Consider the following 24453-nt stretch of genomic DNA (forward strand, 5'->3'; position numbering starts at 1 on the left):
AAGTTACAATGGATGTGTCAAGAAGAGCACACAAGGTATCATAACTATATATCGTGTAAATTCGCGAGGCATGCTTTCGTTGAAAACTTGCCCCATCTTTTCTAGACCTAGGGACTATTAAATATACTCTGTCTCCTCTTTATATGAAACCCTACATCTTTGTATGGGCTCTATATATATTGAGCTTTACGCGATCCCCAAAAGGAAAAGTTTCACAAGCAAGCAAATTTAGAATCATCGATCATAAAATTATATATCTCGAACTTTTGTCCTCCAAATGCACCAAAGCCAGCAGTCCCACTACGATACCTCAACTTTTCTTTTCATTTCTTTTAATTCCCAGCTCTAGCTACTTTAAGCTTCATGAAGACCAACTACCACATCAACCAATTTAACTAACACCCATAATAACGAATAAATATAAAGCCAAATAAATCATTTCCAACTGATCGGTATTTTCATTTCTCGACGTGGACCCCATCGAAAAACGATTTCTTCAAGGCCTTTCCAAACGATTTTATTCAGGCTCTTTCCAAACTTGTGGTTGGATGGGCTTTTTTTATTTATTATTATTGTTCTTTCTTATCGCTAGCTCTATCCTTGTTGGATGGGCTTCAAGTTCTTCACCCGCGACTTGCCATTTTGGGCCGGTTTGGGTCAATCCCAGAAAAAGTGGCGCCCGAATTGGCACCATTTATCTATCTTTAAAAAAAAAGAACAAAGAAATCGAGCATACCAGACCTGGCCCAACCTAAAACGGGCTTAAACAAAACATGCGCCACATCCATTCCCGAAAAAGTCTAAAGTGACTAGTTGTGTCTGTTTTATATTTCACTGCAAATTAAATACTGGATTGATTGGGCATGAAACCCAATTAAGCATTAGTCAATGTTAATATTTTAATTAATCTTTATTTGTTCACGTAAGATCCTGAACCCGATAATTAGATCCAATGAATGATGTTTTTTTGCAACCTCGTGACCAAAATTTTCGAGCCAATGATTTAACCAAAATTAATCTTATTTTTCTCATACATTTATAACGTACAGTGAACAACAATAATTGGCGGATCCAACAAAGACATGCTGTATTCTGTTGGAAGATTCCATTTCATTAGCTGTAAATACCTCCTCCTTGCTTTTTGTAACATGATTGCCTTCTCCACTTCTTATCTAAAACCTCCACTAATTATTTTGAAGTTTTAAATAAAATATTTTTCGTTAATTAATATTAGAGTTTTTCTCATTAAGTTTATCTCATTAATAAAAATTATAATACTATAGGTATTGAGTGACCGTCTCAATTTTATAAATATATATATTTTTTAATTTGAATTTTAAATTTTATAATAGCTAATATGTCATCATACATATTATATAACCAAAATTATAATTATAGAAAGTATTTCTCAACGTTTTACGTTGAATTGTCGAATTTGTGAATTATCTTACATCAAAATTTCCTTTTTATTCATTGCTTGAAAGTTGAACGTTGCGTGTCCGACACCGAGACAATGCAGACAAAATTTTGACGGGACAACCGCGACTTATGTGCCACATGCTTCGTTATCTTCTATGGATCTAGACGGTGATATTATCACCACAGTAACTGCCAAGAAAGCGTGAATGTTATTTGGTGAGCCAATAGACAAGCAAAAGTGGGGTGCAATTTATTTATTTTTTAACAAACAGTGAGATTTAATTTATTATATTGGATGGAATTTAAAGTTGAGCACTTAGGATTAAAAACAAGAAAAATGTTACTATACTTCCAAATTTATTACATTTATTTTGTTTTTTGACGTGACACTATAATGTAATGTCATGTAGTTTATTAAAAATATTAAAACATAAACATAAAAGGGTGTAAATAATTTAAGATTTTAGTCTTTATCTTTTTATTCGGAAGTCATTTTATTTTAAATATATATTTTTAAATTTTGTTTTAATAAACACCGCATTTGTGGTGTCGGGAACAAAATGAATTGCATAAATTAGAAGTCATAATAGATTTACCTTTAAAAACAAAGATCGTAGATAAAATAGAATATCCCGGACCCGAAGTGATTCTAAGTTACGGATGGAAGCATGGATTTTATGCGAAAGAAAAATGAAATAAATATTTTATCTATTTATTCAGGTTTAGACGTGAATATAGTTTAATAAAAAAGAAATATTATTTTTTATCTTAAATTTTATCACGAATCATATTTATTATATGATATATTTTAAATGACTTTCATTTAAATTATTATTTTTATCAACCACTTAAAATATGTGCGATTGAAAGATAAACACTATAAGATAAAAGAGTAACATTTCTTTTAAGTATAATAAGCTCGACACTTTGCCATTATTTAAATTATTATTTCAATGAACTGATCGGATCCATTAATTAATGTGCCGAATCTTTAACTTTGCATGCCAAAATAAATAAGAGTAGCACTACTCGATATTATCGTTAGTTGTAAAAATAATTTTTTTTTAATTCACATTTTTTTTAATGTATTTAAATATTTTTTAAAAATAAAAAAATACATCAATATATTTAAAATCACTTCTATCATCATTCAGTAAAAAAAAAAAATTAATAGCAATGAAATAGTTTATAAATAAATAAAAAATAATAAACTATTTATAAATAATAAAATAATCTAAAAATATATGAGAATAATTATATTCTCAAACGGACCATTTACAACCAGTAAAGACATATAAAGAATTAATTCAAAAAATTATTTTAATTATTCTTTTAAAGGTTATATTTGTAAAACAAAGTGGGCTATAAAAGTATTGACCCACGCCTTAAAATTATTTTAATTATTCTTTTAGGACCACCAAGAAAGGTGATTCCTGATAGTGTAAATTATATATATTTTATAAAAATAAATGGATGAATCAATTAGAAGTAATTATAATTTTTTTGAATATTAAATGTTAGTAAATAAAATCTAATAATATAAAATTCATAAATTAATTTTTAAGTATTTTTTTTACCACATACGAAACAGTGACAATTGGGAAATTATTGCAACACACATGACGTGTTGGTGGGTCTAATATTTTGTCAATAAAACCCCCAAAAGGCATCTGATCTGATCTCATCTCATCAGAAGCATATATCTGACTGCTCTTAACCCCACTAAATTCAACAGTGTTTTCACTTTATCTCCCAACAAAAATTACAGCCACTGAATCATCCACGTGGCAAAACTATCCTCCGCAATAAATAACAAGGGGTTGATAACTGGTCCAAAAAAGCGAGGTGTGGAGGCTTGTGGGGTACCACGTCAATGACATGTTACCGGCTGGTCCGGTTGTGTGGCCCAGAACCTATAGGATAATGCGGATGTTAAATTATTTAAGGGGTTTAAGCCACTGTTTTGCGTGGTTTTTCCAAGAGAAACCAAAATAGAAAAAATTTTGAGGGACAGTGTGAGGGAGAAACAGAGGCAATTGGAATTGTTTTCCTGTGGATTCGATTAGAATTTTCCTAGATCTTCTTGCATTTGCGGGAAATCTCTGGTCTCGATTTTTTTCTCTTATTCTTATTCTTCTTCTTCTTCTTCTTCTCCGGAGTAAGAAAACTGTGTTCTCTGGAAAGTCCGCTGTTTGAACGTAATTGAGATGGACTTTAAACCGGATGTCTTTCTCTTTGAGGTGAGTAAATTGGGATTTTATGTAACTTTGATGTTTTAATTTGTTGAAGTCGGGGCCTTTTGTCGTGATCGTAGTTTCGGATTTCCTTGGGATGTCATTTTGTTGGAAGTTACGGAAACCGAGTCATAGTTTGCTTAGCATGATGGAATCTGGTTGTGTCTGATTTTCTTGGATGATAATCTGGAAATTCTAAGCAAATGAAGTGTATCGGATTTGAAATTAGGCGGGGATCGGATCGTGAAAATTCCGTTCTGTTTGGTTGTGTTGAATTGGAATTCCTCATTTTTCGGAATCCTTATTTTTAAAAGAATTCCCTTTGGTTCTTTTTGGTTTCAAATACGTAGCAGTAAAGCAAACAGAGGTCCGTAATGGATTTGGCTTGTTTAATGTTGAATTTGCGCATTTAATACTATGCAACTCGACGTAGCTGAAAGTTGTTTTCTATGATTTCGGGTTTAGAGGATTCGTATATCTTTTTAATTATTTCTACATTAAGCAACCAATGTCAAATTGGATTTGCACTCCATTTTCAAATTGGATGGTCCTGTTTTATGCATTGAAATCTTTATTAAACCGTCTGGGATTTGTTCTCGGATTTTGGGATCTGAAAATTGATTTGAGAATTGCTCTCGTGTGGATCTATCAAGGGGTCGTTTGGGTGCTAAGGTATTACAGGACGAAGACACGTGTATATACTCTCTCTCTCTCTCTCTCTCACACGCACACACACACACACATTGCAGTAGAAGTATAGGCAACCTCCAGTTTACTGGCTTAACTTAATTGCTTGGCTTATTTGAGTTGTGTTTTTCTTTTCGTTTGGGAATTATGCCAATACTGGATAATTTTGATAAACTTGGAACTAATTTGAGATTTTATTACCACCCCCCCCCCCCCCCCCCCCCAAAAAAAAAAAAAGAGCTTTTATTACCAAATCGTTGAACCACAAGTCATTTATATTTTCACTTAGCTATTTTTTAATGGAAAAAGGCGTTATTTGAACATACTTTTACATGGTTACGTAACTTTATTTTAGTGCTTGTCAGTAACCAATCAATTCCACTATGCACATATTTTTTTTGTGTGTAAAAAAAAATGTACGAGTTATCTTGCTATGGCTACTGATAGGGTTCTGGGATTTAACTCTGTTTAATATTTTTTCCCTGACAAATTAGAATTATGTTGACAATGGGTCTTTTTGTTTTTGGGATTTGATGGCAGCGAGGAGGATTTGGGTGGTGAAGCTTCTTTGTGTTTGATGAGTTCTTATTGCCATGCATGTCTAAGATATGGTGTTTAAGAAGAGGCTAGATCATGCAATTAATGGCTTCCGGGCCCCCACTATACCTAGAGCTCCCAGATCTGTTAGAGTAAGAATTTTACAGCAATTCTAAGTTGTTCTGGTGTTTCCAGTATTGTATGTGCTGAATTCTGGTTCTAACTCTATAAATGCTGCTGATTGATTCCAGAGGAGGAGGCCTCTGTTTAATAAAGTCGAGAATAGTAGACTCTGTGCATTTGAATTACTGGCTTCTATAGCTGGCAAGTTATTGCAAGAAAGTGAAAGTTCTGCTTCTAGCAATGTGTCGGAAAGATTTGATCATGCCACTGGCAAAAATGTTAAACAGGAACATCAAGATGAGGACAAACCATTCAAGGCAGGGTGGATTTATCAGGGAAGATGTGGAGACGGTTCTTTTGCCTTTGAGGTGGCTTCGCAAAACATCTGTCACAAGTCCACCCTGAAGGAAAGTTGTTCACATGCTGATAGTGATGGGATCTTGCAATGCAATTCGATCATTAATAATTCTGATTGCTCTCTGAAAGTCAGTGCCAATGTGTCTGGGTTTGGAACAAAATATAGTGAAGTGGAGGGAGGCTCCTCTCATTTTGGGGAGTCTTTTGGCGCTAATGTAAATAATGAAATTGAAAGACAGCAAGAGGTTCAGGGGTTGGAAACTGAAGGTGCTAATACATGCAGTTCAAAGGATTCAATGGAATTGTGTCAGAAACCCACTGCAGTAATCAACGCTGACAGTAATGTTGAATTGCCATTGCGCGAGGACCCTCCAGCAGATGCTTGTTTTTCCAGATATAGAAATAATGTTATGTTAGGTAGTAGAGATGATGACGAAAAATTTTCCAGATGCTTGAAACCTAGAACCCAGGCAAAAGATTTTAGGTCTCCATCACGTAGTGCAGAGCGAAGAATAAAGAAGTTTCTTACTTCCAGATACTGGAATGCAGCTCCAAAGTTGAAGGATTGTGAACTTTCTAGATCTGGTAGGCAGCTGATTAATTGTTTGATCCTAGTATGACTCATATTTATCCTATGCTTGTGTTTACAGTATATTTGGTCATTAATTCTAGTTCTTATTAATGAAGTTCATGATCTCTGCATTTTTAGATTTAAAGCAGTTTTATCACAAGAGGAAACCCTCCAGCAACTGTGAAAGATATCAGCGTGACATGCTCTTTAAAAAGAGAAAAATGTTTGACCAAAGCTCAGTAGTGATTTCTGTTGGTGGGTTCAGTAGTGAAAGTGTTTCTAATTCACCCAAGAAAGGCATGACTGAAGATAATGATGACTCAGCTACAATGTTGCATGGAGGTCCTTTTCTGCTTATTAATTCATTATTTATTGCCTCTTAGAGCTGTTGTGATTTGAGTCATTCTTAATAAATGTAGTTATTTTTGCAGCAAATGGGGTAAAAAAGGTGTCATCTTCAGTTATAGGACATGCGCCCTTCCATTCTAAGGATTCTCATGGTACTAGAGTGTTTGATGCTGATTTACTCTTTTGATTTTGTTTTGTTCTTGCATCCAGGAGTTCTGATGTGTTTATGTTTCTCTGTGCAGTGAAGTTTAGCATTAAGTCCTTCAGGGTGCCTGAACTTCTTATTGATGTCCCAGAAACTGCCACTGTTGGTACACTGAAGGTATGAAAACAATGGGACCTTCTTTTCATATTGATAATCATATTATATTTAGAAGGAAAAAGAATGTGTATATTGTCAGGGCTGAACATTACAAGTATTACTACCCTACATTTTTTTAAGACCCTACATTACAAGTATTATGACCCTATATGGTAAAATATTCTGAAAAAGATATCACCCATAAATCCTGTGCAGATCTATCATTGTTATCATTGAATTTTGCTTGTAGTTTCCACTATTCTTTTGTTAGTGATCGGGACAATTGCTTGTCTGTTGCAATTGCAATGGGTTGTCTTAAGTTAGTCGTTGGCATGTGTAATTTTTTTTCTTGATTTCTACATTATATTATGGTATTTCTTTTCTCTTTTTTTGTAGAGGACTGTTATGGAGGCAGTAACTTCTGTACTTGGAGGTGGATTATGTGTTGAAGTGCTTCTTCAAGGCAAGAGGGTTAGAGATGATAACAGGACACTATTGCAGACAGGAATCTCTAGTAAAGACAATCTAGATTCTCTGGGTTTTGAATTGGAGCCCAGTATCGTGCAAACTCCTCCACCTTTGTGCTCTAGCGACTTTCACCCTCTTTTGTCATGTGACTCTTCTCAACTTTTAACCAGGTTATTCATATTTTCTTTTGCAAAACCTTTTGTCAGAGTTGGCATTTGCAAGGCTTGGTCATTTGTTATTATTTTAAAGCATAAATGGTTATTTATTTTTTCTTTTACTTTACTTAAATTTTAACCCTTTATTCATCTATAATTTCATGCAAAAAATAATGAAGGGCATGCTTGTAATGAAGCCACCCCTCATAAGACTCGTTTAAGTAGGACCGGCAGTGGTAGTGCCCCTTAAGGGCGCCACTGACTGTTGTAATTTTAAGTGCATTGAGATTCTTGGTTTAAGTTCAACGCCATCAAATTGTGAATCGTTTTTTTTTTTTTTTTTGTATGATGCATTTTAAGTTATGTTTACGATGGCTAATATTATATTGCTTATCAAATAAATAATACGTTACTTATCAAATAAATATTGCATTACCTTCTTTCCAGATCCCCAGGAAATACTATTGTAGAGATCTCTGATCCCTTAGTTGACCCTTCGGTAATGAATTCGGGAAACCATGTTGAGAGTGGTCATGAGATAGTTTCCTCCCATATTGACACAGCTGACAAAACTATGCCGGATTCCCAAGCTCTAGTTGCCCTTCCAGCAAAGAGCATGGAGGCACTGACTTTAATTCCCTTGAACCAAAAAACAAGGCATTCTGAACTTGCACAGCGTCGAACCAGGAGACCATTCTCTGTTTCAGAAGTAGAATCATTGGTGCATGCAGTGGAGAAACTTGGAACTGGAAGGTGTGAAGCTCTTCAGCACTTGTTGGTTTGACTAGAGAGATTCTCGTACTTATTTATTTATTTATTTTCCTTTTGTAAGGAGAGACCCTTTCATTTTCTAGAAAAGAAACCTCAGTTTTTCAAATTGCTTTCACATTCCGCAGGTGGCGTGATGTTAAATTGCGCTCTTTTGAGAATGCAGACCATCGAACTTATGTGGACTTGAAGGTAATTATTTCTAGTGTTACTGTATGTGTATTAATAGAATGCAAAAATATTTTGAGGGGTCCTCATTCTAGATGTAGGAGTTCATAACTGAACTTCTCTTTGCCAAACTCAGTGTTTGATTTCAATATTTTGAGGCCACTGAGATAGGATTTCCCTGTCATTCCAACTTGTGGTATATAATGTATTTTTGCGGTTTTGTGCAGGACAAATGGAAAACACTGGTTCACACAGCAAGAATCTCCCCGCAACAGAGAAGGGGCAAGACTGTTCCCCAGGAGCTATTGGACCGAGTCTTGGCTGCGCATGCTTACTGGTCTCAACATCCATCTAAGAACCATGGAAAGCATCAGGCTGGAACCCTGAAGATCTTGGAGGCCCCAGCTGATAGACATGGAGTTGAAGATATCTAATTGTCACGATGTAAAGAAGGAAAGAAAAGAAATGCTGACAGGAGAACAGAAAACGAAATTTGTATAAATCATTCGATTTCATGTAATATTCTCACGCTCACTTAATTCATCGCGGGCTTCCCCATTGTAGAGAGGTTCGCATTTGTAAATGATTAGATGGAATAAGGTTACATTCTAACAGACATTACAATGTTGTTCAGTTCAATTTATTCAATTTCATGAATATATTTTGTGCAAAGTTCAGAGAACAGAAACTAGAAAATTGTACAAATCTTATTACATTCTTTGACCTCCTCATTCATTGTTGATCTTAGAACTTGGCTTCCATAGACATTGAAGTGGCTTTCAATATCACATGGGTATAATGATAAGATTATTCCAACAACGTCATGGTTTGTCAACATCTCTGGACCCCGCCCCTGTCGTTGGATGAAGCTCATGAGATGGGGGACCTTTGACCACCTGCCAAACCTGCCAACCCAAGCCTAACTTAGGACCATCAATCTGCAAACTCAGTTATTTGTGCACTTTTGTCGATAGGATCACGTAGAGTTGGAACTCTAAGGATCACCATGATCACTCATTCCATTGCACTTATCCACCAGGCACACGTCCGAGCTAGTACGTCTGTTTGAAATTATTTGAAACAAACTGATAAAATACTTAAGTTCATGACGTTAATGACTCTCACAAAATATAACGAACATCATTGAAAAATGAAGGAACTTTCCTACTCATCCAGTTTCATTAGTCAAAGAAAGTCGTGCTAAGCACTTAAAAAAAAAATCCTTCTCTGCAGATCATGTATCCACGACAAGGACACGACCAATCAAGTTCAGCTTCAGACATAATACATCCTTATCTCAGTGACAGAGCATGTAAAATATATAAAGTGGTGCTGATTAAATATAAACGAGACCATTTGTTTACTATGAAATGGATTTATTATTGCATAGAACTTTTCTTTGTTTATTCTTCGGATCTTTACAAAAGAATATGCTCTTACATGGACGTAAGATCTGATCGTTTTGTTTATTTTCTGTTCATCTTCTTTTCACGTGAATAATTAACTATCTGATCATACGTCCGCTCTAAGTAAAAGCTTTCTGCATGATCATCTGGTTCCAACTTCCAACTTCCAACTTCCAACTTCCAACAACCTTTTGCTTTCGCAAAAAAACAAAAAAGTTGGAATTATATGAAGATAAATTAATATTGGTTAGCAACTTAGTATATCGGAATTAACAAACCATATATACAACCTTTTTGAGCTAATTGGTTTTCTCCACCAACAACCATATCGGATTCTATGAAATCAAAGTCACGGGTTGGATTAATACCCTTAAGTTTTGAAATGAATCCTCGAGGACTTTTTAGAGATAATTCAAAGACGTACGTTAGATCATGCAACTTAATTAACATGTTTAAGATCCTGTGAAAGGAGCACTTCATGTTTATTTATTTATTTTTTAATTTAAAAAAATTGAGTTCTTTTAATGTGTTACAAAACACTCGATCTACACTCAGTTATAAAGGAATAATAAAATCATGAATGAATGTTTTTGCAACAGCGCAGACATGTATATGTGGAATAATATGTATGTCCACACATGTATAACCCTCTCTCTCTCAAAACTAAAATAAACGAATATCGTACCAATGAAAAAAGAGGTCTTAAAAGAGACAGAAAAAAGAACAAAACAAATGTGGAGGTGGGGCATAAATAGTAAATACCTCAGTGATCATACGTGTTGATTAAAGATCAGCAGGAAACCTCCATGAACTGGTCGAAGAAATCAGACACACAAACCCCCCCCCCCCCCCCCCCCCCCCCCCCCCCCCGCCTCAGATATTTGACGTCTGAGATTGTTCCCATCAATTCACGAGCGCCCAAATCCTCAACGCCCTCTGCCAGCAAACCAGCCTTCATTTTTTTCGTCTGAGCAGCCCTCCTTTTCGCTTCTTCAAATGCGGAGGATGAGGCTGTTTAAACACCTCTCTCTCTCTCTCTCTCTCTCTCTCTCTCTCTCTCTCTCTCCTTGAGGTTTTGGCTCAGGTACATACATAATGTTTATATTCCAGCTGCTATGACTTTGAGCTATTATGCAATAAATTGTTTTTCTTGTATGAGTATCACTCTCTCTATCTAGTTTTAATTAGACTACTGTTTGATACATTCATACTCTGAAACTGTAGAACACTACATTACAGTGATCCATATAGGTTGTTTTTTCTTTTTTTTATCCATTTCATTGCCCTTGATTCCATTTTTGGTTATTGAATGAGTTTGGACGCGCGTTTTATATATGAGGCGGTAAATTGCCTAAAGCTAGCATTTTTCTTGTCCCATTTTTCACATGCTTTTGATTGTCTTTCATCTTTATCAGGTTTTAGTTTCTGCGCTTTGAAACAGAAAGTGGACTTTTACTTGTGAGATTATAGTGAGGTAAACCTTCTTAGGTTTTGGGTATTAGAGTTTTTGAATGTTTTTCTACAATCTAGATGGCCATGGATCAATGTTCGAGAGAGTTCTGCGGCACCAAAGGATTAAATCTGGGTGATGAGACTTTTTTGGAGTTATGGAATCAGAATCTTATCAGCCGATTCAAAATGGACAATACCTTTGTTGATCAAAACTACACACGTATTCCTCCCCTGCCAAATGATCCAATACCTAGTAATTTGGAATTGACTTCCTGCGTGAACTCAGAAGGAGATTCGCATGAAGACTGTGATTTTAGTGATGTAGTTTTGAGGTACATTAACCAGATGCTCATGGAAGAAGATATGGGAGAGAAGGCTTGCATGTTTCAGGAGGCACTTCAAGCCACCGAGAAATCATTGTACGAGGCCCTTGGGGAGAAGTATCCTCCTACACCTTATCATGGTCTGGCGCCTTATGTGGATCAAAACTACAAAATCCCAGATGAAAGTTATGCTTTGAATCAAGATGATTATACCTTGTGGACTAGCAGTTCTAGAGGTACCATCTCAGCAGGTGCTGGGTGGACTAAATCATCGCATATTGTCTCTTTGTTTACCCCTCAGTCATCCTACAGTTCCTCTCACAGGACGGGTAATGTTGTAGATGGGTTCGTGGATTCCCCAGTCAGCCCTCATGGAGTGCCTTAAATATTTTGTGAGAGTGACTCTGTCATGCAATTTAAAAGAGGGTTCGAGGAAGTAAACTGGTTTCTTCCCAATGGAAATGGTCTGATCATAGCTGATTTGGAGAGTAATAGTTTGTTTTTGAAAGAACTGAAGGAAGATGCTAAGGATGTGGTAGTTAAGATTGAGGAGTACCATGAGAGTCAACACTCCTTAGATGGGATGAGGAAAAAGAAGAATCCTTATCCTGTGGATGTGAACTTAAAGGAAGGGAGGATTAACAAGCAGTCGGCAGTCTCTGTAAAATCAACTGTGACTTCAGAAATGTTTGATATGGTTTTGCTAAATGATGGAAAATGTGAATTTGTACTTCATCAAGCTTTTCAAAATGGGACAAGTGAGAATGTGCAGCAGAATGGTCGATCCAAAGGGTCGAATGGTGGAAAGGCCTGTGGGAAAAAGCAGGGAGGTAAAATGGATGTGGTGGATTTGAGAATTCTCTTGACACTTTGTGCACAAGGTGTTGCAGCCAATGACCAGAGGAACACTAATGAGCTACTGAAGCAGATTGGACAGCATTCTTCTCCTATTGGAGATGGGATGCAAAGAATGGCCCATTATTTTGCCAATGGTCTTGAGGCACGCATTGCTGGCTCTGGTACTCACATTTATACTGCCTTGATTACCAGGCCAACTTCAGCTGCTGATGTCTTGAAAGCTTACCATCTTTTTCTTGCTGCCTGTCCCTTTAAGAAGCTTTCAAATAGAACCATTATGAATTTATCTAAGAAGGCAACAAGGCTCCACATTGTTGATTTTGGTATCCTTTATGGTTTTCAATGGCCTTGCCTCATTCAGTGTCTCGCATCTAGGCTGGGGGACCTCCTAAGCTTTGAATTACTGGAATTGATCTTCCCCAACCTGGTTTCCGGCCTGCAGAAAGGGTTGATAAGACAGGACACCGCTTAGCAAAATATGCAGAGACTTTCAATGTTCCATTTGAGTTCAATGCGATTGCACAAAAGTGGGACACCATCCAATATGAGGATCTCAACCTTGACAATGAGGAGGTGCTTGTTGTCAATTGTATGTACAGATTAAGAAATCTGCTTGATGAGACAGTGGTGGTAGAGAATCCAAGAGATATTGTTTTAAACCTGATCAAAAAGATGAATCCAGATGTTTTCATACAGGGCACCGAGAATGGGGCTTTTAGTTCACCCTTCTTCATCACAAGATTCCGAGAGGCTCTATTCCACTACTCTACTCTGTTTGATATGCTTGAGACTACCGTGCGCCGTGAGATTGAGGAGAGGCTACTTATTGAGAAGGAGATATTTGGGCGTGAGGCAATGAATGTCATCGCATGTGAGGGCTCAGAGAGGATTGAGAGGCCTGAGACATACAAGCAGTGGCAGGTCCGGAATATGAGGTGTGGGTTTAGGCAACTCCCTTTGAACCGAGAGATTGTGAACATGGCAAAAGATAGGGTAAAATTGTCTTACCACAAGGATTTTCTGATTGATGAAGATGGTGAATGGCTGCTGCAGGGGTGGAAGGGACGAATTGTTTATGCACTCTCTTCTTGGAAGCCGGTTAGTTAGGCACATTATTGTTGAATATTTGTTGAAGGTCAAGATCATGGGATTCTCCTCGCAATTGCTTTCACCCCATGTGCTCTGAGAAATTTTTCTCCTATTTCTGATACATAAAGTCAAGGTACTGAAATATCATAGCTAAAAGAATATTTTTATTTCTCTTCCTCCTACTGTTACCTCAATGTTGATGTTTGTATGGTGGTGTAAAGTGAACTTAATATGAATGGCTGAATAATTTTTTGCTGAGCAGGTTAACTGGGGGCAGAATAAAGACTGCTGCTTGCTTGTTGCCATCTTTCTATGGAAGACCTATTCTTGAATTGTAGGTAGAAGCAACGACACTACTTGACATTTCCTAGTAACCGACATCTTGTTTATACGACTGTAATTTGTATCCAGGCTCCATTGATATTGTAGTGATATTTTCTATTTATTGATCTACACATTTGTTTGATAACCTTAATTTAAAATAAATATTTTAAACTCACTTCATGTATTTATCTTTTTCACTCTAGACCTTAAAATTCCTGTAAAAATTCAAAAGAATTTATAGGTAAAAATAACACTAGAAACCTTTAGTTATTGAAGAGAGAGATGTTACAAAATATCATTGAAGTCTTCGAAGGAGGGAGGAAACACTTTACAGGTCCGAGATTTTACACTGCTAGCGGAAACTTAAAAAAAAGGAAAATATATATATCACATGCCATTTCTTTCCTAAGTCACTTGATTTACAGTATCATATACTACATCAATTATCCCCACCCCCCTTTTCCTTTGTGTAAAATATTCAGATTCATATGTACAAAGAATGTCAACGAATATAGGTTCGTCCCAATGACCAAAGATCTGTATCTTTTACTGGTGCCTGAAAACACAATAGGAAACAAGAAAGAGTGAGTGTAAATAGTAGCAGTCGAGGGGTATTTTGATCAGCAGACAGAAAGTCGTAATTGGATCTACAATTGCATGCTTACTGGCATTTTCATGGACGAGAAGACATTCCAAAACCAGAGAGTTTCATCGCCCGCCCTGATAAGTATTGTCTGCAGGAGGCAATTGAAGTTTATTTTCTTTGAGCAAGGACGTAGTATATTTGCAAGCATGTTAGGGCAATACTTTTTGTGTCTATTTATATGCTTTTGCTGACTGCAAGTATAAATGCTGCCAGATAATGCTTTGACGGGAAGATGTAATACCTGACCATCGGGTGACATTGCAAGGTAAAGAACTCGCATGCCATGTCCATTTAGAGTTGCAACCTATCAAAGTTCAATAAAAAATGGTGTATAACTTCAATAAAATGTAATGACCAGAAAATGTTATTTTGTCTAGGATTTTTTCCGACCTTATTACTTCAAACAAAGATTTCAAGACAGATTTATTGCGTAGACAATTTATGACTAAAAGCTAATACATTTGCCATTGATGGATACTTCCACACCATAGTTTCATTCTGGGAATACCCATGAGTGCTTACTAGTTCATTCACATTTTTATTCTATGCAAGATTGCAAACCTGCAGGTTAAGGGACAAATCAATTTTAAGTATAGGTGTTCCTTCAACACATGAATTCATTTGATGGTAAGCTTCCACATGGTAAAATATAATATACTTTGTTTGGATTGGCAATAACCCGCCCCCTCCCCCCCCCTTCAAAGGAATCCATAGGTTGTTTTGACCATTCACATCTTCTATATGATATGATAACGTAGTCTTACTAAAAGTCATTGGAATTTAATGTATATAGACAAAAAAAAAAAAAAAAGAAAAAGAAATTACTTGGCTTCCCGTATCAACAATGTTCAATTGGTGACCATTTGTGGTGTTCCAGAAGCGAATAACATCGATCAGCTGTTCATCCTCCAAATTCAAGAAGGCCACTTTGGTGGGGCGACCAAGCAATGGCCTTGAGAGCAGCTGTGTGCTCTGTCAGTCTCAGAGCGGGTTGCTGAGATTGCTGGTTCCAGACCAGTAGCTAGAGTCACCGGCAAGAGATTAGAATAGCAACTGACTAGACGCACTGCTACACACTAGAAAGGAAGCGAGGAAAAAGGAAAATAAACATACCTGATTATCATTGCAGCCAGATGCAAGTTCCCTGTCATCACTGGACCATTTTAGACCACATACCTGTTGCATTGAAATTTATGAAGTTAAGAATACTCCCAAGTCACAGTCCATATGAAGAGAGCATATTAAAGCTCGGAAAAAATGTATATGTGTGTTGAATTATAACATGTAACAGGAGACATGACCGCATTTAACGCTTAATGGCTAAAAAGTCACTAGGAACTTTTCTGAAAGTTTTTCAGAAAATCTCACCTCAGACTGGTGACCAACTAGCTTGCTGATGAAGTCATTTGGAATCCGAAGATCATGTTGAAGTATGTTGCGGTCCCTACTTCCAAAAGCTAATATACGTGAATTCCATTCCAAGACTCCAGTTCTTGTTTGATGCCCGGCCATGGTTCAGACTTTCTTGCACTGAGTCCCATCCAAGACCTATAATAGATGACAAAATTCGGGCTAAATCCCAACGTCCATAAATGACTCACTGAACATACTACTCTCCAAATAAGATACGTGATTATTAAATGATCAGATGCAAGTATAGACAACTAACTACCTGAACTTGACCAAAATTTGTACCAATAGATATGTATGAACCCTCTCGGGTCCATTGGACGGAACACACGCCATCATTAGGTCCCAAGTCACATAACTTCGTTACCTGAGAAAAAATAGCAGAATAAAATATTAGATGCAGATACACAACTCACATTTTCACTGTTCGACACGTCAAAGTAGTATCAAACGTACTTTGTTGTTTGATGCACTCCACAGATAAACACAGGTGCCCCATCCAACTGCAAGAACATTTTGAAAGGACCAATCCACTAGGTTTAAGTAAAAGTCATCTTGAAGTGATGGGGCGTCTAGAACCTGCAACCAGTAACCTTCGCAAATTAATTATCTTCTAAACTTTAGGCTTGCTATTATCCCCTACCTAAACTCAGCAGTTCAGTCATTTGGATCATAATGTAACACCTTTGCGGCTTTGCCTAGGCAATAACTGTTAGATTGATTGCCAAGCAACGCAGAAAATTTCAATTCGCTATGCCTAATGGTTCTCTTCTTGCAGTAGCAAAAGAAAAGAACCAGGGCTTACCTTGTGTGGTGGTTTGGGAGGTGTTGGAGTCTCGAAAGAGAACCCACTATTGTTGCCTAAAATCTAAGGAGAGAGTGGCGAATTCTGCCCCCAGATCTCGGTCTGCAACATGTTCTTGCTAGGACTCATCGGCGACCCAGGACCTGCCGGAGAAAAAGACCCAAAATCAGACCCGAAAAGTTCCAATCTCAACAACCTCGAATACGCCTCGTTTCCGCCTTCTTTAACCAGTGAAGCCTTCTCGGTTAGCCCGAAAGTGTGCAGCCTTGATGACGATCTGCACGGCATGAATCTGTCGCTGCACGTCGAGGATTCCAATTTTAAGGGTGATGACAAGTTCGATATCGTTCGAGGCGATCCCAAGTTAGAAACCACGCGAAATGAACCCGAAAAGGTCTCGAGCCACAACGATGTCTCAGACATCCCAGCTGGAAGATTTAGCCCTGTTTTTCTTGCTTGGGGCGAATCCATTTTTGTGACGTTTTTGCTTCCTCTAAACTTTAGGGTCACCTCGAACGACAATGGGTTTTACTATGGAGATTGAACAGTGGACCTGGAAAGCCTGTTCTCTCTTCTGAAAACAAAGAGGGTTTTTCTAGGGCTTTGGCTCTTAGTGTGTGGAGGAAGATTTGCAACAGTCAATAGTGGTAATGTAACTTACTAATGTTTATAGGAGCGAATAAGAGAGGAAGAGGGTGTCCGGTGAAACATTCTACAACGGTCGAATTTTACTCACAATCAAGCTTATACAAGCTGGCTCTGCCTAATGCGTACTCTACAAATGTAGCTGTTGGTTTGAATCTCATTAATTCATTATTTTATTGCTTTGTTGGAGCCCTTCCTGCACTTTCGGGCTATTTTAACTTCCTTCGTAAATTATTTGTACGAGTCAAAATAGACAATTCTTTATAAAAAAATAGATCTCGTCTAAAAAGGTTATTCTTTATGAGACTCATATTTTTACAAAGAATTTGTATAGAGCTTATTTATTTGAAACTTGTACCTAACATTACTCTCACCTCCTTTTTTTATGGTTAAATAGATTGTTTTCAACGATCTTCCTAGTAATCCAATGGTCTATAAGGTTTCAATTATAAAAAAATATATATATCAAAAAGTGGATAAATTTAACAAAAACTTATATGAAAAAAAATAATTTTTTATTAATGAACCTTATTTTTTTCAAAACGATATACGAAATTTGCATACTTTAAAACTGTATCTAACATTATTTTTTATAAAAAAAAACCTTTAGAATTCTGTACTATAATAGTGTAAGATTATTGGTATTGGATTGGACAAAATTTAGCTAAAATAAGTCATTTTTAAAACTTGTTTAGTCTATATATGAAATACATCCCACATTGTACGAGCCATTCTTTCATCTATGTTAATAAAATATTAATCTTTTTATCATTTATTTGATCAAAATGCTTGAAGATAGAGAGAGTAAGAAAGAGTGTGTGCCAGGGAGAGAGAGGATGTTGAATTCGAGAGATGAAATAAGATTAAAAAAATGATGCCTAAAACTACAGTTGAAAACATATATGTTGAGTTGAAAATTTGAAACATGAATAAATTATACATACATGGCCAATAAAATTTTGAAAAATGATTTTTGTCTCAAATTAGCTAAATCTGTACCACAGCTATAATAGAAAGAATCCTCTCATTAACAATGACGAGTTTCTGTAAGAGATTCTTAATTAGTAAAGTATGTTGATATGTTCAATCTATATGCCCAATGCCAAGACTCTTCCTTCTCAATGTAGGCCTTGTTAGTTTGGTTAGTAGAATATTCTCAAAATACTCACTGTTATTCATTATTTTATTATTACTTTTCATTTATTTTTTACTACTATTCACTACTATTCAATATTCTACCATTATTTTTCACTATTATTTACAAAATATCTGAGATTACCTCACTACCCAAATGCAAATCAGTGATTCTTGTGTGGTTGGGAAAAGTCTAGAATTTAATGGACTTAAGAGCGTCATATAATCTGACGATTTACACTAATGCACCCAGGCCGAGTCATTTATAAACCATATCGCAGCTGATATCTGCGAAGCCAGTCTTCACCCTTCTCAAAGTAATCTGTTCTACTGAAAGTTTGTGTTGGAAACAGTGGATCAACGGCATAAGCAGCAGCCCCACGCCATGCGTCAAGAACAGGATCAACTGCTCTTACCACCTTTATAGGCGACCCAGATGGCCTAATCATCCGGATTCCTGCTTCCAAGCGCTCCGCAATACCAGGGAAAAGACAACTGCCACCGGTCAAAAATATTGAATTGGTCAGTCTCTCCTCCACACCTTGACCCACGGATGGCAACCTCCTTATTGAGTTCCCAGCCATCTCATCTAACCCTGCCTGATCCACCCCTATCCAGTTGGGATGAAACAAAATTTCAGGGCATCGGAACCTTTCTACTCCAAGAACAATCTGGAAGTCTTCCTTGGTCAGAGGACGAAATCGTGGTACTTCAGCAGGTTGAGAGGTGCCTAATTCTGACTTGGGAACAAATGTCGGATCTATTTCCTGCCACAGTATTACAGACATTGAGACATATACCTGAGTTAAAAATAAAAGGCCAAAATAAAAGGGTAGTTCCAGATATAGGTCAATATCACGGCAAGAAAAACTGACCTGGAGCCTGGAAGATATGCGAGTCAGTTCTGCTTCCTCCTGATCTGGTCCCTCATCATCATCATCATTATCTTTGCTCATCAGTTTGTAAAGTTGCCAATCTTCATCCCTGGCACCAAAAGTATCCTCGCCCTTTCCTCGATCAAAGGCTGCTGTAGTTAAGAGGCGCATCCTTTCCCTCTGGGCTGCACTCAATCTCTCACCACGACCAACAGCTCCAGCCATACTATTTCCATTTGTATGGTTCCCATTTGTTTTAAGACGTTTTCGCTGCTCGACTTTCTCAGAAAGCTCTTTGTATTTATCACGCAGCTGCTCTAAATAAAGCTCTGGGTTCTCTCTATATGAAAAGAAAAAGAAGAAAAATGATGAACAAAGAGAAGTGTGCTCATTAAAAGGAATCTACAATACTAAGCATTCATTAAGTAAAGCAAGCATTCTTAAAACCTATAGTGTTATGCTAGAATCCAGATACAATGGGATATGCTTTTCTTTCCTCTTTACTTTCTTGCTTATCCCCAACAACCCTATGCAAAAGCTTTACTTTCGACTACAAAGATTTCCCCTTTTCTCCTTTAACACCCAACCACAATATTAAAAAAAAAAAAAAAAGAGTTTACACATACAAGCGTTTTTCTTCATCTTGTTGATTTTTTCTTTCTTGTTCTAATTCCAATTCATAGCGTTTCTGTTTAGCTCGCTGCCTGCCTTCAGATGTGGTTTTAAGAAACAACTGCCTCCTCTTCTCCTTCAGCTGTCAAGTGACCATAACAAAGTGAAAACTCAACATTAATGATCAGAAAACTCACAAAAAAGGGGTAGAGCCATTCTCCAGCTGGTCTCCGACACAGTGCTATAACAATGAGGTTGCATTATCATATTCATAAAATACTCTAGCATTCAAATTCAGAAAATCTCAGAAGCAATGTCCAATATTCAAAAATAAAAGTAAAATCGGGTTAGGTACAAACTTCAGAACTAGCATACAAAGAATTTGCAATGCAACTGTTTTGGGAAATATTGCTGCAGAAGTAGGTGTTTGCATAGGTGATTAATAGAGGCAATCTGTTCCCTCTATGTTTGTTTCTATTGCAATCTATCTCATCGTATTACATTGTGATATTTGGAAATAACCATTGATACCTAGTTTTAGGTCAAGGATAAATCTTCATTCCACATTCCAGACAAAACAGGTAAATATTCCAGTCCTATCTGAGGGATGGAGAAGACTAGATTATATCTTGAAAGCACAACCTGCAGAAACTTTTTTTTTTTTTTTTTCGATAAGTGCAACCTGAGGAAACTTCAGACTGACAAGGCATATAAATCAGCCATTTGGCATAAAATCATACCTGGTCCGGTGTCAGCATGTTGTCAGGAATATCGATAAGAGGAAACTTTTCGTTTTGAGCAAGATCAATCTTCTCCTCAGCTTCCACTTGGTCACCCTTTGGTTCACCTTTTGTTTTCCGTAAAGATTGTGAGACTTTCTGGCGGGCAGATTCTATTTCCTGCTTGGAGACATAGGCCGTTGCTGACAGGAATGATGGAATATCATCATCCTCCACTTGTTCAAGCTGCTGTAAAAGAAATTCCAAACCATGCAATTCATTTTCTAGTTCATTAATCCTAGATGACCTCTTTGCCTCAGCCATTTCTCGCAACCTTTGACCTTGTTTCTCCTTTATGGCGGCCTTTCTTGCAATCTCTTCTTCTGAAGGAGGCTCCTCAGCTGGTGGTGGAATCCATGGTAGCTGCCAAGACCTGGTTTTATCTTCAGCTTCCTTAGTCCCTTTCTGTCACAAAAATGCCATAGTTTTATTGTCAGATACTGAAAAGGGGGGAATAGGATGGGAAAAGACAGGCACTTTACCTGAAACAATCGAGCTTCAGAAGCATAATCTGGAGCGATATAACAATGCTCCATCTTCAAGTCTTCAACCTTCTCCCATGTAAACCTAGCCCTGTTGCATTTAGACAACATAATCAGAAGTTTTGCACAAACTTAATAGAAGCATAATCTTAATAAATTGTGTACTAACATGTGATAAGGGTATTTAAGTGAAAGAAGTTGCTTCAAATAATCAGTGATGTGGTATCCACCGATATTGGTTCGGCAGCTTCCTTGGAAAACAGGCTCCCCATTAATAAACTGAGAGACAAAATGAAACACCATATCAGTGCTCTTTTTTTAGTAAAGATAAAACAGTAACAACGAGAATCGAATATGAAAGTTCCATAGTAAAAATAATCCATCAGTTACTTGCAATCATGTGGAGCTCTTATGGAAGGTTCTAAAGATAGCTATACATAGACAATATCAATATACATAGACATAGATGTTTGTGCAAGCTGTCCATTGCTTGAATACAGTATGCAAGGTAGCAAAGCATACCGGAATCACATTAGTTGTGGAAAACCCTGGGCAGATAGCAAGGCTATCTTTATCACAAACCCCAAGTTGTTGATTATACTTATAGCTGAATGCAGCGTCAACACCAAATGCTGGCATAGCAGACAGAAAAGACAGATTGATCAGGATGGAGCAGGAGAGGACAAGAGCCAGCACAAAAGTACATCCAAAGGAAAGTGGAGGGAAATTAAAAGAAATAAACAGAGAATAATAATGCCTATTGATCAGGCCCATCGCTTCCACAGGCAAGACCATGCAGATCTTGAGCCTGCCCATTAAAAGCGTCTGAAGTTTCATGTCACAGTTAGTGATATACCTACTGATGGAATGCCATAAGTTTCAAAAAGAAGTTCAGCCATTTTACTGCGAGACTGAACAGGGTTGCACACGCCTTCTGTAATCAGTACAGGATGATCAATCTGTGCTGCCCTCAATTGTACATAAAGTAAGAAAAAGATTCTGTGAGTATATTGACAAATCCAAAACCTTAGTTACACGACACAAAGCATTTGAGATAAATAACCATGCCAGATGCAGGGAACAAATATCTCACAGCATATCATGCATGTGACTGCTATTAGCACCAATTTATACCTTGACTACACTGTTTGCTTTGTATGGTTCCCAATGGTCTCCAGATGCCACAAATAGATGATTTCTTTGATAAGTAATGGAAGACTTATTAAAATATGCAAAAAGCAAAGTTCACGTATACAAATAGTATACAATAGGGAGAAACTAACTAAAAATAGAAAAAGAAAGAATAAAATCATGAAACTCAAGAGAAAACCATGATGTAAAATAGTAAGTCTAAAGAACATAAGACTTAACACGGCAGGAAACAATCGCTAGCCTAAATCTTAACAGAAACCATATAATAATATAGAACCACAGAACATACAAAGAGATTGGAGAGAAATAAACCTTCTACAATGAAAATTCTAAGCATCTATGTATAAAAATATGTATATTTTCATAATACCTCTGCTCCATTTGCACCCATCCGATCAAAGCCAAAGTCAAGAATCTACAGATGCAGAAAAATATTATTGAGGGTGCCACTCTTGAAAAGTGTTCTGCATACAAAAAGATACACAAACTTGGACGAGATGTGTTCCAGATCTTTCTGCTAATAATCAAAGTATGCATTACTGTATTTGTGTCTAAAAAGCATAATAAGTATAGCCTTGTGAAACACATAAGAACCATATAAACTGATCACATTATAAATAAACATGTGGTAGAAGCCTACAAACCAGTTACTGCGCTCCTTATATAAGAACATGGGTTAATAAAGTGTCAGTTACCCACAAGTAAAGAGGCCGCTATCAGGTTGTTAATAGTAGATAAGATTCTTTTAGAAGGGATAAATGAATAGAAGCAAAGGATACCAGTGTGGATTGAAATCTCTATTTATAAGATTTTTCAAACAATATTGCCATCTGTCATTGTGGGAAGATTCGAACATATTTTTTTAAATAAATATTTTTAGATTTAAATTCCAAAGATGATATTTCACAATGAATTGCAACAAAATGCTAGATTTTTTAAGTAACTCAATTCGTTTTCCCATGTTTTCTACAGGTTGTTTTATTAATTAGTTTCTCTTCCCGTATATTCCACTAATCCCTCAAAACAAGATTCACTGTTTTGGTAGGGAGACAATAACAAGTTTAGATGAGAAGAAAATTCCTTGCAATGATGCTAAAGTAGAAGTAGAGGCAAGCTGATGACTGCAGGGCATTTAAAGATAAAAAGCACTTGATATTCCAAGTCCATAAAACTTAAAAGGATGCATTTAAGTACTTAGCAGAGAAAGAAGAACAAACTTACGTATTCCATTATTTCAAACTGATATACAACATTGCCATCAAAAGCTGAACGAGGCCCTGACCGAGTGCAATCAAAGTACTTCAACAGTGCAGGATCGTGATCACCAACAATACTTACAGTTTCGCCTGTTAAAAAAAAAAATCGTCCTAAGATAAAGAACACTAGATTAATGGAAAGAAGCTCATCAAGAGCTATCAAATATCAGTTTTATGGTGGATATAGAATGCAAAAAGATGCTCAAGTTTTCGTTTCTTTTTTTCGGTCACATTCTAGGGACCAAACAGAACCTATGAATTAAGAATCTAAATGCTTCTTCCCGCTAGAAAGAACAAAAATAAAATAGAAAATGAAGGAATTAAGCGTTACCAGTAGCTTTATGCCGCGGCCTCTGGACAATGTTGCGGAAAATAACACGAGGGTCCGTCTCTCCAGCCCATCTGAAAAAATTCACAGGCAGATATTAACTTATAAAGATCAAAGACATGGTAACAAAACGAATACAATGTATACACACATACAAATATATGTATAGAGGTTGAGTTAGGGTTTCTGCGGGGGACGTACCCGATACGAAAATAGGAGGCGCCATTGTCGATGACAATGGGCGTGGTGGAGGGGAAGAGATTGAAATCGGATTGCCGCTGTATTTGTGAAATGAACGGCATTTTCACCCCCAGGACTTCCGAATGGAGAATTAGGGTTTTGTGGAGTTAGGTGGGGTTGAGTGCCGTGCACTAACGTGCTGCTGCTGCTGAGACGAAAGCCCCCAGGTCCAGCACGGTGGCGTTGGAGAAGTTTCCAGCTCTGCAGCAACTAATTTGAGTTCAAATCAAACATCTGCAACTGAGAAAGACGGAAATTATATGAATTCAAATCTGTACAAGGCCTCAAACTCAGACGAGTTATTTACCAAAACCACGAGACTTCTACAGATGCAGCAAGCTTGAATCGGATTACTGAGGAGCCGCCGAGCCGGGAGGTCCAACTCGGACCGCCTTGTGACTGGGAAGTTGGGACGTGTGAGCGAAGTAAGGTTTTGGGCTAAGCCCATGAAAGCTTTGAGCCGAGCCCAAAACAAATCTTTAATGTGGAACAGTAGAAATA

General features: G+C 37.1%; 3 protein-coding genes and 1 pseudogene across 8 annotated transcripts; 2 read left to right on the forward strand and 2 right to left on the reverse strand.

Annotated features, from left to right (window-relative positions):
* Positions 1–3370: 3370 nt before the first annotated feature.
* On the forward strand, positions 3371–8808 carry LOC121246380 (telomere repeat-binding protein 4-like). Its single transcript, XM_041144516.1, has 10 exons — positions 3371–3659; positions 4881–5029; positions 5129–5942; positions 6067–6270; positions 6360–6428; positions 6519–6598; positions 6974–7215; positions 7648–7953; positions 8097–8160; positions 8364–8808. The coding sequence occupies exons 2-10, from the start codon at positions 4949–4951 to the stop codon at positions 8568–8570; spliced, it is 2067 nt and encodes a 688-aa protein (XP_041000450.1). The 5' UTR covers positions 3371–3659; positions 4881–4948; the 3' UTR covers positions 8571–8808.
* Positions 8809–11072: 2264 nt separating this feature from the next.
* LOC121247484 lies at positions 11073–13282 on the forward strand (annotated as a pseudogene).
* A 1634-nt stretch (positions 13283–14916) lies between these two features.
* Positions 14917–16226, reverse strand: LOC121246475 (protein FIZZY-RELATED 3-like). Of its 3 annotated transcripts, none has more exons than XR_005937113.1 (5): positions 16101–16226; positions 15907–16011; positions 15603–15782; positions 15348–15387; positions 14917–15255 (listed from the first exon to the last, which is right to left on the reverse strand). XR_005937113.1 is itself a non-coding variant. In XM_041144653.1 (5 exons), exons 3-5 carry the CDS (start codon positions 15744–15746, stop codon positions 15136–15138), a joined length of 327 nt encoding a protein of 108 aa, XP_041000587.1. In that variant the 5' UTR covers positions 15747–15782; positions 15907–16011; positions 16101–16226; the 3' UTR covers positions 14948–15135. The 3 variants fall into 3 exon arrangements, 1 of the variants encoding a protein (XP_041000587.1); XR_005937112.1 differs by having other exon boundaries at positions 14921–15255; positions 15348–15378; XM_041144653.1 differs by having other exon boundaries at positions 14948–15255; positions 15348–15410.
* A 2184-nt stretch (positions 16227–18410) lies between these two features.
* LOC121246374 (actin-related protein 5-like) lies at positions 18411–24402 on the reverse strand. 4 transcript variants are annotated; one of them, XM_041144507.1, is made up of 13 exons: positions 24260–24402; positions 23914–24192; positions 23716–23786; positions 23350–23474; positions 22499–22543; positions 21833–21935; positions 21499–21608; positions 21146–21255; positions 20977–21067; positions 20456–20899; positions 19730–19857; positions 19104–19443; positions 18411–18995 (listed from the first exon to the last, which is right to left on the reverse strand). In XM_041144507.1, exons 2-13 carry the CDS (start codon positions 24012–24014, stop codon positions 18492–18494), a joined length of 2172 nt encoding a protein of 723 aa, XP_041000441.1. In that variant the 5' UTR covers positions 24015–24192; positions 24260–24402; the 3' UTR covers positions 18411–18491. The 4 variants fall into 4 exon arrangements, with proteins under 4 accessions (XP_041000441.1, XP_041000440.1, XP_041000442.1 ...); XM_041144506.1 differs by having other exon boundaries at positions 18411–19028; XM_041144508.1 differs by lacking the exons at positions 23716–23786; positions 23914–24192; positions 24260–24402 and having other exon boundaries at positions 18411–19028; positions 21833–21940; positions 23350–23427.
* Between the last annotated feature and the right edge of the window lie 51 nt (positions 24403–24453).

Source organism: Juglans microcarpa x Juglans regia, chromosome 1S (genome assembly GCF_004785595.1).
Source record: "Juglans microcarpa x Juglans regia isolate MS1-56 chromosome 1S, Jm3101_v1.0, whole genome shotgun sequence".
NCBI classification, from domain to species: Eukaryota; Viridiplantae; Streptophyta; class Magnoliopsida; order Fagales; family Juglandaceae; genus Juglans; species Juglans microcarpa x Juglans regia.